The sequence below is a fragment of the Hipposideros armiger genome, unplaced genomic scaffold, assembly GCF_001890085.2.
Source record: "Hipposideros armiger isolate ML-2016 unplaced genomic scaffold, ASM189008v1 scaffold_131, whole genome shotgun sequence".
Lineage (NCBI taxonomy): Eukaryota > Metazoa > Chordata > Mammalia > Chiroptera > Hipposideridae > Hipposideros > Hipposideros armiger.
The window spans coordinates 3,640,333-3,659,171 of NW_017731481.1; the positions used below are offsets into that span (position 1 = coordinate 3,640,333).

General features: G+C 41.8%; 1 protein-coding gene across 1 annotated transcript in view; it reads left to right on the top strand.

Annotated features, from left to right (window-relative positions):
* PSD3 (pleckstrin and Sec7 domain containing 3) overlaps positions 1-14,164 on the top strand; it is a 426,096-nt gene extending 411,932 nt beyond the window's left edge. Inside the window, exon 16 of the mRNA XM_019649264.1 lies at positions 5,606-14,164. Within this exon, the coding sequence (XP_019504809.1) occupies positions 5,606-5,821 (216 nt within the window). The 3' untranslated portion in view covers positions 5,822-14,164. The remainder of the gene's footprint in view (positions 1-5,605) is intronic.
* The last annotated feature ends 4,675 nt before the right edge of the window (positions 14,165-18,839 follow it).

Sequence of the window (18,839 nt, forward strand, 5' to 3'; positions counted from 1 at the left end):
AAGAACAAAGGGATAGCAACTTGTCTGTTCCCCTTCCCCCAATTCCCCATTAAAAATCTTTAAAAAAAAAAAAAAAAGAGATGCTCAGAAAATAGGTGTCTGTTTTCCGAGCCTCAAAAGTATGGTATAAATGACTTTTCTTTCTCTGTAGAGAGCGAGCCCCAGTCTTAAGCATGGCAGCCTTGCCCCACCCCCACCCCCACCCCCAGTACCCTGTGCAGGGTTTGCTGTACGTGGCGTCTGACAGCTGTGGTCAAGTAGATGTTGACATGGGGAAGCTACAAGTCTCTGCTGAGTGGTCGTTCATGATCCTCAGTAATGCCACACAGGCTCAGACCTCAGTGTTTTTGTGGAAAACATGGGAATAGTGGAACGCTGAAGATGAAAGTGTGTCCCAGAGGTTACTGACATAGGAACTCATCAGGCATTTACCTCTACATCTATGTATATCCACTTTATTTTTATCTTTCTAGAGTTTGCCATATTGAAAGTTCAAAATAAGTTTTCTACTAGATATGAGAAATTTATTTTCTCATATTTGTTCCTTCTTTCCATTAATACATTCAATAGATGTTTATTCGGTGTGTACCATGTGTCCTGTGCGCTGGCGATATATGAGTAAGCGAAAGCAAAGTCCCTACCCTCGTGCGATTGCATTCTAGTATTGGCAGGGGAAAGATACACAAGTGTTTTTTTTAATAAGTAAAATATAAGGCTGATGGTGAGAAGTGCTAAGGAGACAAAGCAGTGAATGGCAGTAAGTGTTCGCAGTGTTCGATGTGGATGGCCACAGAAGGCCTCAGCGTAAAGTGAGCTGAAAGAGGTGAAGGAGGGGAAGGAACAAGCCCTGTGGATTCCTGGGGGAGGTGCTTTTGGGGCGGAGAGAACAGCAGGCACCAGAGGTCCTGAAACAGGAGTGCACCCCTTGTGTTCAGGGAGAGCCGGGAAGCAGAGAGGCTGGTGCACAGTGAACACTGATAGATTAGACCAGGGAGGGGGGTGGGGAGGAAAGGGTTTTCCGAGCCATTTTAAGGATTGGGGGTTGGGAACGATTTTTACAGATGAGAAGCCATTGGAGCCTTTTGCTCAGAGGTGACATGCTCTAATTTACATTTTAATTGACCACTTACTTTGGAGAAAAGTGCACGTGGGAGGCAACGAGAGAATCAGGCAGACCAGTTAGGCAGCCATTGCAGTAATCCAGGCACAAGACAACTGTGCTTGATCCAGACTGGAGCGGGTGCAGGTGGTGAGAAATGGTGTGATTCTGAATGTACCCTGAAGATATAGGGACAGGAGTTGCTGACAGAATGCATGCAGGATATTGGAGAAAGAGAAGAATCAAGGAGCAAAGTTTAGATGGTCAAATTTCCTTCTGCAGGATTTTAGAAGTATCTCTAGCCTGCTCCCTAAATAGTAGAAGACTGATCATTAGCCAGATCCAGTAACTGGTATAGAACTCTCAATTTTTTGGTTAACTCTCAGAATCTCTTAGGCATCCTACATGTTGTAGGCTTATAGGGAAGGACTGAGAGAACTGCATCCATAGAGATTAAACAATTGATATAAAATTATTAATGGAAATAATAAGATAGCCATTGATTTAATATTCATTATGTGATCACTGTATGGCCTATAGTACAATAATGTCCATCAATAATTTGGTGAATATTCAGAGAAAACCCAGTAAAGCTATATCATACCAAAGCCTATTAATCAAGCATATATTTTCCTAAATAAAATGAAGACAGGAGGTACCTGTCTTACAATTCAATTGGGGTAATTTTTTTATGAGTAAGACCAAGCTGAGTGTTGACCATTTTAGTAGTTAAGAATGCTTTTGCTACAGATAACAGAAAACTTGTCAAGTGTTTAAACAGTATAATCATTCCTTACCTCGCATAAGAAAACTGGAAGTACTCAGTTACTGGCTGCTAAGTGTTGCCATCAAGGCTGTATCATCTTTCTAAATTTCTAATTTGCTCTTTTTAGCACATCTGCTTTTTTTTTTGTTTTCATGTGTAACCATTTCATGGTCTCAAAATGGCTACCAGTGCGCCAGACATTTTTTTCTGCCACTTTTTATCAGGATCGCAAAAGCTGCTTTCACAAAAGTACCCTAGTAGACTTATACTCACTTACATGTCATTAGCCAAATCTAGGCCACATGGCTACAGGGTTGACTGGCAAAAGGGGGCAAGGGTCATCAAGTCTGGTTTAAACCATGATTCCTCTCCTGGGCTACGCACGTTGACATCCTCAATAAAAATCACAGTTCCGTTAGCTTGAAAGAAGGCTGCTAAGGAAGCAGCAATAAGTGCCCCCACATCATATACCAGCTTCTTTGGCCACGATTGACCATTTGAACAGGACCACCAAGTTTTCAGTCTGAACTGGTACATCAGGTATTTTAAAATGATTTACAAATACACTTCCTGCTGCTTCTTCACTTTTCCTTACACGCCAGCTTTAACTTAAAACTTAAATTTCACAATTGCTCTTAGGAAAAAAAGATAAGAATCATGTCTTCTCTGAAAGGAAGAAAGGAAATAAACCCTCCCAAGGATACCACATGTTTGCATAGTTAGGAAGAAATATGATTTTCCAACACCCAAAAAAGGAGAACGCAAGGAAGTATCAATGAAGAAGAGACTTGCAAAGTTATGTTCATTCCCATTGCTCTTGGCTCCATGCAGAGCTGTTTCTTTTCTCAGAAGCAATCTTGTTTTGGCCCCCAAACCTCTGGATAGAGATTTACATATTTGGATGAGTCTGTAACCCCGGAAGGACATGGCTGAAACCATACCCACTGAATAGTTCTGAGATTAAAGATGTTTTCCTACAATATTTTTGAAGAGGCATCTGGTTTGGTTACAGAGAATGGTAAAAGGCACAGGGTTTCATAACCTCTGACCCTGTGAGCCTTTGTAACTCAGAAATAGAGCACAGCCATTTGGAAGTTTGTGAACCCACTTGCTTTCCTTTTCCTTATTTCTCTTTACAATGGCTGAGCACTCCTGGTTTCCTGGCTCCCTTTCACCTTTTGTTTTGTTTTGTCTTTCCTTCTCATCTAATGACTCTAGTACTGCCCCACCTCTGTGCTGTGCCTTTCGTTTGTTGATTGACGTACTGATATGATTTGTTTGTGACAACAGCGTTTCAGCTGGAGCTGCAAAAGGAATGGATGAAATGGCCTTCCTTCATGTATTTTTTCCAGGTGAATTTTCCCAGTAGATGCAGTTTCTTCAAAGAGTAGTAGAAAACTGGCCCTATCACCTTCTCTCATTTTGTCCCCTTTCAAGTCCTCTCTAAAAATTGTCCTGCATACCCCTTTCATCATATAAATGTCCCAGCTTTGTGAAATAGTATGCCTTCACTGGTTTTCTGAATCTATTTTTAAACTGCCTTTACATCATTTTACTAAACCTTGTTCGTATTGGGAGTAGTTCTTTCCTGCAATTTAATCTTGCCACCAAAGCAATTTAGAAACAGATTAAGTAATAAATTCCTAGAAGGAATAGGACTTGAGAACTGGTATGCCCTTTGAATATTGTCTGGTTCAGTCCCCTGGTTCACTGACACATACATTGACTGATCCATAATTCCAGTGACATTTTTTACATTAGCAAATGCCCTCATTAAACCCTACATAGCTTTCTGAGATAAGCTTAGTATTTTATTCTTTTACTTTGTTAGTTCTTTATTAAAATTATACTATGTATCAGTTAGTAATGATTTCAGCTACAATTAACAGTACCTGATGAATAGTGGCTTAATAACCCCTAAGGATATTTATTATTCATACTTACCAAGCTATTCAGAGGTAGTAGGGAATCTTAGCGTTGCCTCCAGCTCATTGTGTCCTCAGGACCCCAGGCTTTTTCTGTCTTTCCATTTTCCTCAGGCCTAGCATCTTCTTTTGTGCTCCTGCCTACTGCCCCGTGTCACAGGGTACGGCTTTAGGAACCACACCCATGTCAAGGAAGGAGTAAGAGTGAAGGGCTAGCACCAGTGGCTTCTCTAAAATCTGTCCCTTTTATCAGAAAGCAGAATCACTTTCCCAGAAGCCCCCAGAAGATTCTTACATCTCATGGGCCGGAATATTACATGGCCCATCTTAGTCACAAGGAGGGCCGGGAAAGTAAGTATTTGGGTTTAATCAGCCTTTGTAGTGGGAGAGACATAGGAAAACAGGGGGCTGAGATTGGCTTTGGTTTGGCCAAACCAAGTATCTGTCAGGGTAGTCATCCTAAAATATACATTCATGTATATACGTGTGTTTTCATCTCCAGGGAGGAACTATAGCTCAAGAGCACTGGGTTCTGAGGTCAGATTTCCTGAGTTCCAATCCCAGCTTCACTTCTTTGCTAACTCTGACTTTGGACTTCTCTCTGCCTCTATTTCCTTTATTATAAAACAGGTATAATGGTGCACCAATTGTGTATGATTAGTGTATTAATGGCCTCAATTTAGCATGTGGGAACTCCATAAATGTCATCATCAACCAAAACTTGGCACCCCCACATAGATACTGACCAAACCCCGAACAAGCTTAATAACTAGCTGCTTTTTCCCACTTTTGAACTTTTAAAACAACTTGAAAGAGTAGCTTTCAATAGCTTCAATTTCATACTAACTAACTTAAAACTGAGATACACAAAATCTCAATCTGACTAGAAAAGTTCCTAAAAGATTTATAGTCATAACAGAATTTGCCTGCCTTTGTTGGGACAATTTATAACTGACATGTTCTTTCGTTTAGAAATAAAACACATTAGGCCTTCTATAGATCCTTCATGTGTTGAAACAGTATGGTGAAAGATTTATTTTGACTAGAATCTATCAAATCAAGAATCTGAGACCCTTCTATAGTTTGCAGTATACATAATAGTGCTGTATAGTAACTTAGAAACTTAAAAAACAAAAAAAAACACCAAATAGGATTAGAAAAAAAATCTCTGCAGTGTTCTTCTCAGTTATTCTTACAAGAAGATACCCAGAAACAGGAAAATCAGAAGCTGTTTAAAATGTAGTGAACACTCAACAAATAATTGTTGAAAAAAAAATTGTTGAATGAGAAAAGCATCAGAAAATAATTTGAAGTTTGCCAGGGAACCCAGAGCAGCTTCTAGAAAATGTTGTGGTCTTATAGGGGAGTAGAGAATAGAGTCACCACAGACTGATTCCTCAAGCTGTCTTTTTTAGTTACAGGGAGTAGGAAAGAGAGTCAACAACCATAACCAAGCAAGGTTGATGTGAGGCGTCGGTCACGTGAGGGAAGTTCAGGTGACTACAGATAGCACTGAGCCGTAAGAGCCTTCCGGTCGCCAAAACCAGCTTACACCCTTCTTGTGCCCAAGTGTTCAGGAAGCGGGATCCCTCCATCAAATGGCCAATAATTAATTCCAAGTTGACATTCCTTCAAATTGCAGAACAAACGGGAACTAAAATTCTATCTTCATTTCTTATCTAAGTAACGAATCCATTGTTCTGTACCTGTTGCCCACTTTGGGGCATGCAGTCAAATCTTCAACACCGGACGTGCTGCCCACAGGCATTTGTGAAGAGTGTACTGACAACCATTCTTGTCTGACTTTCTCTCCAGAAAACGCGTTATGAAACTTACGTCAGCATCCTAAAAGAAGGAGGCAAGGATCTCCTGTGCAACAGTGAAAGTGAGGCCGCAGGACTGAAGAAGTCACATTCGAGTCCTTCACTGAACCCAGATTCCTCTCCCGTCACTGCCAAAGTCAAGCGGAATGTGTCAGAGAGGAAAGACCACCGACCTGAAACACCAAGCATTAAGCAAAAAGTTACTTAGAATCCATCGGAGGCCAGGAACGTGCTGGTCATGGAGCAAACTACAGTTTTTCAAGATCTTTCTGGTAAACCCGTGAATATATTTAAAAAAAAAAAAGTCTGTGACTAAATGGTGCATTAGTAACTTTTCTATTGTATATTTTTGTTAGTTTCTGTACAGATGGTCTCTTTGCACTTGATTTTTCTGCTTTGATGATTTTTGCTTCTTAATAACTAATGCACCTTTTGTGAGAGGGAGGGGATCATGATTTCAGAATGAATTATGTATCACTTCTCCTTTGGTTTTCTCTTGTTTGCACTCTGCGCAGTTTTTTGTATTCTCAACCATTACACTTTTTTTTTTTTAAGGTTAAAAAGTTTAATCCATTGTGAAACACTTAACTGGACAAACTTTGTAGTTTAGCAAATTCTAGCCAGAGTTAATATTAGCCTTTTACATGTGAAATCTTGCCCAGTCACAGAGGTGGACTTGAACGCTCACAGAAGTTCAGGTCAGAATCACCGTTCTGGGAATCAAGGTGGTCCACGGTGACACAGCTGTGGGTGCATCTGAGCAGTCACTGTTGCGTTCCGACCCTGCTGGAAGCAGGGAACGGGGGTGCGAAGGTTGCAGGACTGGAGAACTTAGGAAGTACGTTGCCTGCTTGAAGCGTTGAATCCATTTCAGCCAAGCAAGGAAAGAGGAAGTGGAATCTCTTTGCCATTGAAGGTTGAGGAAAGATGACACCAAGTTCATTTTCTTCCCTAAAGGATCATGACAGTGAGCGACTCTTGGGGAGCTGCAGCAGTAGCATGTGTTCAGTCTACAGGGAATTGTTACCTCGCTCCCACGGGGTCTAGTAGGAATCCAGCACCATCTCTATCGTCAATACTCTGCCATCCAGGAATTGGTGTTATCGCCTGGTTGGGAGAATATTGGGGTCTTAACCAAAACAAAATAAGAGAGGAAAAAGTAGTTGTCCAGCAATGGAATATCGATTCCTTAAAATCAGTCTGAAAGTAATAAATTGTCTGAATGAAGTATGGTTGGAAAGCTAGCTGGTTGCATATACAGAGTTACTTGGCTCATTCTTATCTCAGTCTCTTTGAGAGTCACTTCACTCTGCTACTACTGAACTTGCCCCTAAAAAGAAATACTTTATTTTAAATCACTTCTTTCTATCAAAATAGTCCTGGTAACCTTATGGTAATGAGCTTGCTCCAGTGATGGTCCCTTTGAAATTCAGGGTGACAAACAGAGCGTTCTGCTGTACAGGAAGAGAAAGGAGTAAAAATGGAGTCCACTGTGAGTTAGAACTTGCTGATTTTGAAACCTTGAAACTTTGTGATCATTAAAGCTATAATCTCCACAGCTTCAGATCTAACAGAATCACTTTGAATACTCTTCCCTCCCACAGAAATTTGCCCTAGTTCTACTCAGTTTATTAGTTAAAGGTACGATGACCAAAGAATCAGGGTCTCTGCATGAATAGCGTGGTTGCAGTGAATTAGAGAAAACCTGCTGTTAAACCATGGTAGTCTTACTGGTATGTTGTTCTGACAAGCCAGCATTTAATTACATGATTACTTATTCATATGTACTTCCTTCACTGATATAAGTGGCCATACTTGCTGGTGTCCAGAAAAGAGAAACCCCCTCTCTAAAGTTGTAACTGCTTGCTTTATATAAGTGTTGTGCCACACCTTGAAAAATTCACTCTAACCCTCTATCTTGTTTAGGTAAAGGCAATGACTAAATTTATGTTTCAAAACCGAGACACAAACATGGTAGCTACCAATATGGCTCTTGGACCTGATTCATTTTTGTAGCTTCTGACTCAATCCGAGATTTCCACAAGGAATTGTCTTTCTTCCTAGAATCTGAATACTCAGCCTGTTTGTCTTCTGCCTAGATGTTTCTCCTCAGCCGAGGGGAGAGAGGTACCTAGACCATGTCGTCTCTGAGCTTCAATAACTAAAGAAAAATAAACATCCCTGCCTGGCTTGAATGTGTTTGCCCGCAGTGTGAGTGCATCTGTGTAGATAGGATGTCTATGTGGCTTACTTATAATGTACAATAGACATAGAATGGTACCTTGCCACTGCGTTTCTGACATTTTAGAGTAGTTCTGAAATAACGCAGCTAGCACCTGCACCACAACACCACTGTTCCCATTACATGAGTCACTCATGTTATCTCCAGGAATGTCTAGATATGCTTATAAATAATTGGATGAGAAGGGCACTTTTGATGCTGTGGTATACTGTGTTTGCATAGTTTGAAGACAACTGCAAGGTTATTTGGTGAGCCCGCATGGCAGATTGCCCTGGCGTGATGTCCACCTGTAGGGGATGAACTGTGAACACGTCCTCCCTGGGGCCTCTGAGGTTACTATATGTTGTCAGTTGGCCTAGCAGGCCAAGAGTTTCTACTGTAGGAGGAAATGGCCCCTGATGTGACTAGATTCTGAGACTCTTGCCCATAGCCAATCACATTTTCTTTTGTAATCATTTTTGTCCTATGGTATCTAGTCAGAAGAAATGGAAGAAGTTTCCTTTCACAGCTAGCCCAGCCTACTGCCCAGCTCACGGTACAGGGGAGCTCTCCCCACATTCCTTCTGAAGGTACTCTACCTGCCCCCACCCGACCCCTTTCCTCACCCATACCTCAGCATCGGGAGCCTTGGCATCCTCTCCATGTGATAAATCAGTATTCCTCTTCACACAAATACACTTTATATTGAATTTTCAGTCTAGGAAATCTTGATAATCGCCAAAATACCTTGGTGATAGTCTCGTTGCACAGCTGACCATAGAAGCAGTTCCTGTATAAAACCTTTGAGTGTTTCGGGGTTTGTTTCCCACTTCACAGGTTGACTTTTATAGGGAAGTGTCAGGAATTCCTTGGGAGCAATCAAAACTAAATCACTAGCATGCAGAGTCCTTAGATATTTTTTGAAGTGCACTTTAAAAAAAAAATTCATATCATTAACTTTCATCAATGCCTAATTAAAGCAAGCAATACTTCTGTGCATTTTAACTAATCTCAGCAAAACCAACGCGTGGAAGGGTCCTCTGGTAGAATGGTAGCTCCTGGATTATGTAAACTGCTCTTAGGTAAACAGGATAGAAAGCAGCTGTGCAAGACCCTCTGTGCTTCTTCGACTGTTATCCTAATTCAGAAGATGAGGACTGTTTCCTAGTTAGAAGTGACATGAGGCAATTAAATTAATTCTAGGTGAGGAAAGTCGGCTGGCTTTCCCAAGCCAAGCTAGGGTTGGTCTCTTGAGTTTGTATTGCACCCTGTGACCAAACCACAGAACTTCAGAGGCTGGAGAAGAATTTAGATAGCCGGCGGGGAAGGAGGTCCCTTGCTGCGGAAGCACAAAATCACAGTCTTCTGCCGGCCCTTGCCTGCTGCTCTGTCTTGTAACAAGCCTGGGAAGATGTTCTTTGCTGAGGCCCGGCCTGCAGTGGCTAGGAGCCACACCTCGTCTCTGCTTTTGTCCCTAATCGCAGATGACTGGAAGAAATCTGACCTTAAAGAAGCTTCTCCACTGTCTTACTATCAAGACTTTCTTGGGTTTAGTTAGCTGTCGTTGGAATTTGAATTCCTTTGGCTTTTTTCTTTGTAGCCATTAATTAAGCTTTTTTAAGCCTGAATTCACAGGGAGTTTCTTACCCTTGTAGGTCCAACTCTCTGTTGTTCAGTTCTTGTGGACCTGGTCAAGTTTTCAGCAGGTTGGTAGCCACCTTCCTTTAACTTCAACAGTGAATCATCTCTTCACTTATCAAATGACAGCAGTTTTTCCAGTTGTAAAATTAGCACTGATAAACAAGCAACCAAAGTGGCATCCTAGGACTTGTTAAAAATTAGAGTCTAGGTAATGAGTAATAATGTGCCTGGATTTAAATGCTTTTCTCCCAGAGCATCTATGTCACCCTGACAGAAAAAGATCAGTCACCTTCGTAGGCAGATGTGCCTCCTCTGGGCTGACCTTGCAGCACAGCGTTCTGGCTGTCTCTTCTCCCAGGCCGGGTCACCAGTCTGCCCCAGGTCAACAGATCTCTCCATCAGCCTTTTGACATCTTCCATCATCAAGTCATCCAGAGGGCTTTAGAGATCAGTAGTTCTCCACAGAGTACTCCCAACAAGTGACAGACGGGTGCTTTGTCACTGCTTCTCCTCTCGGATTCCTTTTTCAATGTCTCATGCTTACATGGAGGACTGAAGTCCAAAGTCATCGCCATTCTCTTTGTACCTAGAGTATCCAAAACCCAAGTGGGCAGCCTTCTCCTTAGAACAATAACTGGCCCATTGCATGCAGAGAGAATGTCTTCATAGAGAGAATGCCAGTAAATACTTGAATCTGCATGACAGTTTGTTGACTTGAATGCAACAGCAAGAAAATATTGCAAGTTAAGTAGTTGTACATACAGTAGGTTTCCTTCAGTCTCTCTGGCTCATCCTGTGTAGTTTATGTGTGTGTCTGTAGTGTTGCAGGCTTTTGGAAAATAGTCATAGGTAGTATGTCAGACATCAAAGAAAATGCTTTCTTTCACCTGCCAATGTTGTATTTGTGGGTATTTATAGTTGTATGTATGTATATGTATCTATGTGTAGATTGTATATCAGTATATGGTATATGTACATCAAATTTATTTTTGTCCTTAATAACCAGTGTGATATGAAAAGCAAGTAAGAACCTCATAGGCTTGAGTATATAATGCAGTTATTGAGAGTATATATAGTGGTACTGTTTTATTAAACTTAAATTCAAATGATATTTTGATTAAATTTTTGTAATAATAATAAGATTTTATGCTAGAAAATTCCATCTTTGAACTTTGAATCACCAGGGCAAAAATGACTCTGAACTAACTTTGTGAAACTATTTCAGTGTACTGTGTACAATAGCAAGGGAGTAGTTCATTATAGTTTGGGATATACAGAAAGGAAGAAAAAAAAAAAAAACAGTCAGCCTGTGCAGTCTTAGCAACTTCAGTATTAAGAGCACTTAACTAAAAGTCAAATTGACAGTTTTGGGGCTTTTTACAAAATGTGATGCTTTAAAGCACACGTTCTTTATTGTTGTAATTAGTCCAGAAAAATAGAGTTTTCAGAAGAACTGATTAAGTACCTAGCATATCATTTATGTACCTGTGTCTATTTTACAGTAGATCAAACCACTCTCCTGGTACCACATTCTTACTTCTTTACTTTAAAGAAATGTTACAGACACTAAAGCATATCAGGGCCTCCCAAGATCGGGTACTGTCGTCTAGGTTCGCAGTTGCACAAATTAGCATCTAGTGTCACAAGTAAAAGAATTTTAGGACAGGCTATGGACCAGGTTAAAACTTTAATATTTTTATACTTAGGCCTCTTTTCCTGCCTCTCCCCAAAGAAGAGCCACTGGCCTTAGTTGTTTGAGCTTACTGCTTATCCGACAGCGTGTACATAGATAACTAGAGATTAAAGCTTTATTAATCAGCATGTTTGGTGTATTTAAAGCAGCATCTGAGTGTGTTTGAGTGAGTGGTTGAGTGCAGTGGATCTGTGTAAATGCACTGCCTCGTGTTCTTGTATCTGAGTCTGATTCAGACAATTCAAGTTGTGGAGTGGGAGATTAATCTTCGACTCCAGGCTGCAGTAGTGTGTTGGTAGTTACGCTTGAGCTTTTTTTTATTATTATTATTAACTCTACAGTCTCAAACTATTTTTGCAAATACGCCATATTTCCTAATTTGTTCTTGACGTGCAGTGAACTGGCTCTGTGACTGATCAGCAGGGTCTTTGTTCTGCAAGAGTGTGTTTCCTTCTAAGAATTATAGTGCTCTGCCAAAACATCCATTTGATTCAGAATCATATGAAAAGGAGTAGCAAAAATAAACAGTTTCAGTTTGGGCCTTAATAATTTGAAATCTTTTGGACTTTTAATATAAAGCCATGTAGTTGTTATACAGCCAAGTAACCATTTGGCAAGGATAATAATACCCACTCTGCAGAGAGTATATATGCACATTGATTTTTAACGCCATTAGGGTACTTTTTTAAGCTATAGGAACAAGAGTAATCAGACCAAATGAAAGTTGGGGTTAGGGGGGGTGTATGAGATGGTTGCCTCCCCTTTGGGGTACGCATTCACATGGTCATTCCTCCACTCCCGAGTGATTCAAAACCAGTTTACTGTCCCGGTAGGTGTGTAAGGGGAAGGGTTCACACGTCTTGGCCTCTCACATGTGTACATATGCTTGCACTGTGTCCACATAGTGAATGTTTTAAGTTATGCAAACTTAAGACACAAAGGGCCAGAGTGTTGTAAGGAGGTGATGGACAAAAGAGGTGGACATTGCCTCACAGGAATGTTTTTCAAGGGCCAGGGAGGAGTTTGAGCTCTAGTGTCTGACTCTGAGATGCACTGCATTTTAACAAAGAAGCGAGGGAACGCATATCACATCCTTTCTGCTAGACCCCCGAGTTGACGGCTCACTTGTGACTCACAAGCAGCCACTGTCCAGCATCCCGCAGTAGCCTGGGAAAGTTCCAGAAGGCTGGTGTGCACCACGGTCCAGGGTAGCATTGATGCTTGCTCTGGAGATCCACCTTTGAGAAAGAAGTACAAACGAGGAAGCAGCAAAGCCCTTCCCGGAGGAGTCCTGCTGTGCCTGGCCACACCCGCCTCTGCACTGCCTGGGAGAGACAGAGCTCAGGTTGAAGTCTGCTCCACAGTTAAGTCCTTTCCCATCGTCAGCAATGATGAGGATGGAAATGGGAAGGAACCTAGCTAAGATATGATTCCCTGTGCAGGGTAGAGAGCTAAATTCTCACAAATAGTGTTATAAAATAAGCACCTAAACTTCAATTCCTGAAAATGTTTGGTGAATGCAGAGAATTTTGGAGTCTCACTTATTAGTTCCCTGTGAGCCTGCCTGGGTAAGTCTTCAGACACAAAGTCCCAGCCACAAAGCTCGGTTAAGGGCAGCGTGGCAGGTCTGAGGCTCCTTGCTGTAACCCCTGAGTCCCTGTGGGGCCCCCAGAGGATGGCAATGCATTATCTCTGCAAAGAGGAGCTTCCCCTGGCCTCACACTCCATGTGGGCTCCTGCTGAGCAGCAAGCACATACGGGGTTTCACACGCTGCTTCTCTGGGCTTCAGGAATCAGCTGTCCTACTGGGCTGACCCCACCCAGGCAAGGTATCAACTCTGAGAGTGACTGAGTCACTGGGGGTGCCACACGACAATGGTATTTTAAAAATTCTCTGACTCAAGCCAAGACCATGTCTTTGGTTCTTGAAAGACTCAAGTTGGCACACTGAGCTATAACCAGGGAAGGATGATATCGTTGCCTTTGCACCCAGATTTCCGGAAATGGAAAACGTTTCATTTCCGTGGGAAGGGTCAAGGAACACTAGGCTTACTGCTTAGCCATTCTGCTCAGCCCAGATGAGAGCTGTTGGGTAAAGGCCTAAAGGCCTCCCTGCATTCTCTTCTACCTCAAGTTTCAGGGGCCCATTTCTAGAACAGAAATTTGCACAAGTGGAGAACCGATACTGCCGGCCTTGATCACTGTAGGGCAGACGGGCAGAGAGTGGTAGTTTGTGTCCTTTAATATACAACAGGCTTGTAACTTGTCCAGCCTGTTAACTGGGTTCTATTTACTGTGGCTCAAGCAGTGTGAAACTGGCAGTGTGGAACAACCCTTTAACTTCAAAGTTTTCTCCACCAATCATTTCAGTTTCATTGCAGTCCTGGTGCCATATGTCCCTGCAAATTGTGAAAGTAATTAGTGACAAAATAGCAGCCTACTCCTTTACAGTGGCCAAACTGTTGGCATTAGCAGACTCGGGTGAGCCAGTGGTGCCGAATCATGTACTGGAAGCCTGTTCCTCGTTACCACCCACCAGATTTAAGAAATGCCATCTCCTAGAAAATTAGGGCATTGGTGGTGGTCATCTTTTGAGTGGAACAGTAATTTATGTGGATATTGTTAAAGTGTTTAAAGAATATTTTGAAAATTAAGTTTACATTTTACAATTGCTTTATTTTTTATTAAAATAGTTGTACATAACTATTACCCTATTTCACTGTTGTTAAAGTAAACCTAAACCGTGTAGTATGTATAGAAGCTGTGATATATATATAGTACATTTCTCTATTGTGTAAATGTTCATGAATATAACTGTTCCTGTGTTTTTATAAGTTGGGGATAATTTGTTGTTTTACAACAACAAAATTTATTGCATTTAAATGGTTTTTATGTAATAGAAATCACACGAAATAGTGAAGGATTTAAAGTATGTATATGATATATGTAAATGTACAAACTTTAGAAAGAAATAAATCCAACAAATTTCAATCATTCAGGGGAATGTTTTTATTTGCTTATTTAAGCACCCAATACCTTTAAAAAGTCAAAACAAACAACACAACACATCCTCTCTTCCATGGAAAGACAACCACAAGCCCACGGTGAGAGATTTGGCCAGGGTAATTGAGTAAGATGGTGAGAAAGCCAAATTGTTAACTCTGACTCGCCTCCATTGACTTCTGTGAAAATTTGTGTTTTCATAAAGTTGTTGGTGAGACCTACGATGCCTACTGTCTTCATCAGGTGTCTTTGTGCAGAGAAGGAACAAAACTTTTTAAAGTAACTTCAAGAATCCATTTGCATTCCCATTTACTCTGAATACTTCCCACCAATCAAAGGACCAGAGGAGTTCATTATTGCCCTAAAATTCAAACAGTGATCACTGCTTTAAGGTGCCTTGTATCTACATTTGTGTTCTCATAACCAGACTTCATGGTAAAAGTAACATCTGTGAACTTGGAAAATGAAAAAATAAAATTCTACCCCAGTCACTTAACTTCTGAATATCAGAGAAGATGTCTTATGTTTGAGGTTTGGGCTTTTGAAGCGAGGTCGCTGGTCACATCCTCCTAAACATAAATGGAACTCCTGCCTGGAAGAGAGCAAAATCACTATGATGTGTAAATCTCAAAGAAATAAACGACTTGGGGTGAAGGGACAAGAAGGGAGATGGGTCGCTCAACACCCCTTGGCTTCCACTAAAATTCCCTATTTGGAATGTGAATCTCAAACTTGAATCCTCTTTATACAAATATTGAATCATATACCTAAAACTAATATAATGTTATATGTCAATTATATCTCAATTTTTTAAAAAAGATTAAAAAAAAAAAAACATGAATCCTCGTTGCCCGGTTGTCTGTCCTCCAGAGCCAGGCATTTTGTGTATCTTGTCACCATTCCGTTTGTTGTGCAATTAATAACAAGAGAAACAGGGCCGGCCGAGTGGTGCGTAGGTTAAGAGCTGGCTTGGGATGCCAGAGGGCCCCGGTTCGGATCCCACATATGAGGGCCAGTGACACTGCCCTCCACAGCTAAGATGCTGAACAACAGCTCAACCTGGAACTGGGCTGCTGTGAGTCGCCGGCGACCGCGTAGGCTGCAGCCCCTGTGGCAGTGGGTTGCCATGGGCTACCGTGTGTAGCCAGCAGCCAGCGTGAGCAGCACCCACAGTGAGCGGCCGTCCAGAAGCCGGCGACTGATCTGCCTCACCCGGGAAGAGCGCAATGATGGTGCCAACTTGGGCCAGTGAAGCAACATCCTCCACAACTAGACTGAAGACCAAAACGACAGCAACTTGTCTGTTCCCTTTCCCCAATTCCCCAGAGCTGTTCCCATTCCCCAATTCCCCAATAAAAATCTTTAAAAAAAAACAAAACAAGAGAAACAAAGGAACAATAGAGATCATTTTTAAAAGATGAACATTCATGAGAGGAAACTAAAACCCAGAGCAAATTAAGATATTACAATGAAAAAACTAGCTACTCTAAATAATGTCTCATCTGTAGATTAATTCTGTTCAGCAGTACTCTGCGTTTTACCAGTGAGCCTGCTGAATCACTCAATTTTTATTGAAATATGGTAAGCAGTAGGAAAATTAGAGACAGGCATATTAGAGAAGAGTGAGTTCTGGATGCTATAGACCAGTGAGCTTGATATTCATTCTGTGCATAGTTTTACAGTGCAGAATAAGGGAAGCAGCAATTACTGGGAGCCAGCCTGGGGTCCCAAGAACAAATCATTTCAGACTACATTCATTTCCTATTTTGTAAGATTGGGTAGATTATAAAAATGCAGCAGACAGAATATCTGAGCTGTAACAAGAACTTACCATGGTCTTTCATGAAATGTCTGGGCAAATGGAGAAATATGATCTGGGTGTTAGTATAGTTGGTGGGTGTATAATCACGTGAATGGCGCCAATTAGATACATTTCAACCTGGAAGAGCATTTCTAATGTCCTGCTGCAGAGCTTGCCTTTTGGCCCCATCTGTTCAAATATGTTTAATAACTTGACGGAAGTTACAAAAGACAAGTTTGTTAAAAAATGTGTATATCATAAAGCTGGGAGAGAAAAACTATACTAAACAACAGAAGTCAGGATTCAAAAAAAATCTCATTAGGCAGAGAAATGGGGCAAAGGAGCAATGTAAAATGCATGTACAATTTTACAAGTCAGTGTAAAAAAAATTATACAAGGTCAAGGTAGGACCTTGTGTTGCACAGTATAGCAAACACACAGGAAAGAGCCTCTAACTGAAATCCACAGCAAGCTTCATGAAAGGAAGCAGAGCAATGCAGCCACCCAAAACACAGGCACTACCTCAGGCGTACTCTGCGTAACCAAAGTACAGTCTCTAAGACATGGAAGGTGAGTCGTACCGCTCTACCCTTGTGAGACTGCACCTACATAAATGGCCTTGAGACTTGGGATGCAAAACCAGGGCGTATACAAAAGCAGCCGCCAGAGTGGCAAAAAATATGAAGCATGAAGTGAGAGGAACATGGGCCATATATGGACTGGAGATGGTTAACCCATGACAGAACTAGGGACTCACTTAAGTGAGTGTTAAGAGGGAGGGCAATGAGAGCTGTGCTGTAGCACAATCTAAGGGGTATAACTAGGAGTGGTCATTGGAACCTGTGAGAAGGAACACAACAGCTCAGTACAAAGGAGAGCTTTCCACGCAAAGTTGGGCATGGCGGACAAGTCCACTGCTAATAGAGTAGTTCAGATGTGGGCTGACACCCATGGGGCGGGCAACAATATTGAGGAACAAGAGAAACCTCAAGCGGGTAGTTGGGCTGTAACAATGATAGTAGATGGTATTTAAAATATCTACTGGGCCTTAGGTGCCTGGCAACTTGCTACTTAGCATGGATCCTCTTGTTCAATCTTTACGTAATTCTATGATGTGGCACTAATATTATCCCCATTTTGCAAATGAGGAAAAGCTTGTGCCAGGCTCCAATGCTGCCTTATGTACAGGATGAGGGACCGTTTGCCTCAGGGTTTCTCTCAGTGTCTGTTCTGGCTTCAGCTTTAGTTTTAACTTTTGTGCTATACCTCAAATGGAGTCTCTCCATGCCCTTGTAACAGTTGATTATGAGCTGAATGTTTGCATCCTCCCAAAATTTGTATGTTAAAATATAATCCCAAATGTGATTGAGGGCCATTGAGAAGGTGATGAGGCCCTGAGGGTGGAGCCCTCTTGAATGGGATTAGTGCCTTTATAAGAAGAGGCTGGAGAGCTTTCCACCACGTGAGGAGACAACTAGAAGTCACCAGTCTGCAGCCTGAAGAAGGATCTCACCACACACAACCCAACCATCACCTTGGACTTCCAGCCTCCAAAACTGTGAGAACTAAAATGTCCTATGTTTATGAGCACTCAGTCAGTGGGACTTTGTTAGAGCAGCCCCAGCTAACTAAGACACTCTAGGCGGCATTCCGCTGTTATCTTTTCATTTCATACTTGCCAGCCTGGTGGGGATGGGGAGGGAAAGAGGTGTTCTCTGTCCTAAGTCTCAGTGTTAAGCCGGACATATGTCCCTGGATGTCAGTGCCTGTCCCTCCCCTAGCTGTAGTTCTGGTCCCCAGCAAGTACAGTTGATCCTTGAACAACACAGGTTTCAACTGCGTGAGTCCACTTATAATCAGATATTTTTTTAAATACAGTCAGCCCTTCCTACCCCGGGTTTCACACCCACAGATTCAATTAACCATGGATTAAAAACAGTATTTTCAAATCGTGTTTGGGAAAACACCGTTGGGAATGTAAAAATACTGTTTTCGATCTGTGGTTGGTTGAATCTGCCGATGCGAAACCGAGGGATAGGAAACCGACGGATACAAAGGCAGATTGTAAAATTTTTGGAAAGTCACAAGTTACACCTGGAGTTCCCACTGCACGGGGTCAATGCCCCTAACCCCCCAGCGTTTTTCAAGGATCAATGGTATTCCTGACCTGGCTCCAGAGGTTGAGTTCTTCTTTTCTGCTCCCTTTCCCAGGTGGAACAGGTTTTTATGAAAGTAGCCAAGGGAGACAGTGTTGTTGCTTTTTCCACAAAAGTTTAGGGCTTTTGTCTCATGGGGAGAAGGAACCCCACAGGTTTTATGCCTTTTCTGCAGCAGCCACTGTTTTCCTCCCCCAAACCTAATACCATGAGGGATGCTTTCTCAAGACTTGCCAATCTTTCTTATGAGGGCACCGTGAAGTCCATGGAGAGAGCCTGCAAATGGTGCTGATACCACTGATATTTGCAGCCCCAAGGTGTTCTATATTCTCCCGCTAGCCTACCCTCAGCCTTTACCAATCAACATGGATAAGCAAGGGCGCTTCTCCCATCTCTCCTGGAAGGCATTTGCTGTTACCTAGATTGCAGGCAGATGGTTGCCCTGCAACCTCAGGGCTCTGATGAGTTCAAGAAAAATTGTGAATGTGCAAATTATGTGGCTTTTCTTATTGTAACAGTGGAAGCCATGCTCTTTCCAACTTTCTACATCCCAAGAAGAAGCCAGAAATCTGTGTATTAGTCTATATTTTCATTGCTTTTTTCCCCTTGACAATTTTTTATTTTGCATATTTGTGCTTTTTCTCAGGTTTTCCCTTGATTAGATTAGATACTGGCTTGTTTATGCCTGTGCTTTCTTTAAAGGATTTGTGT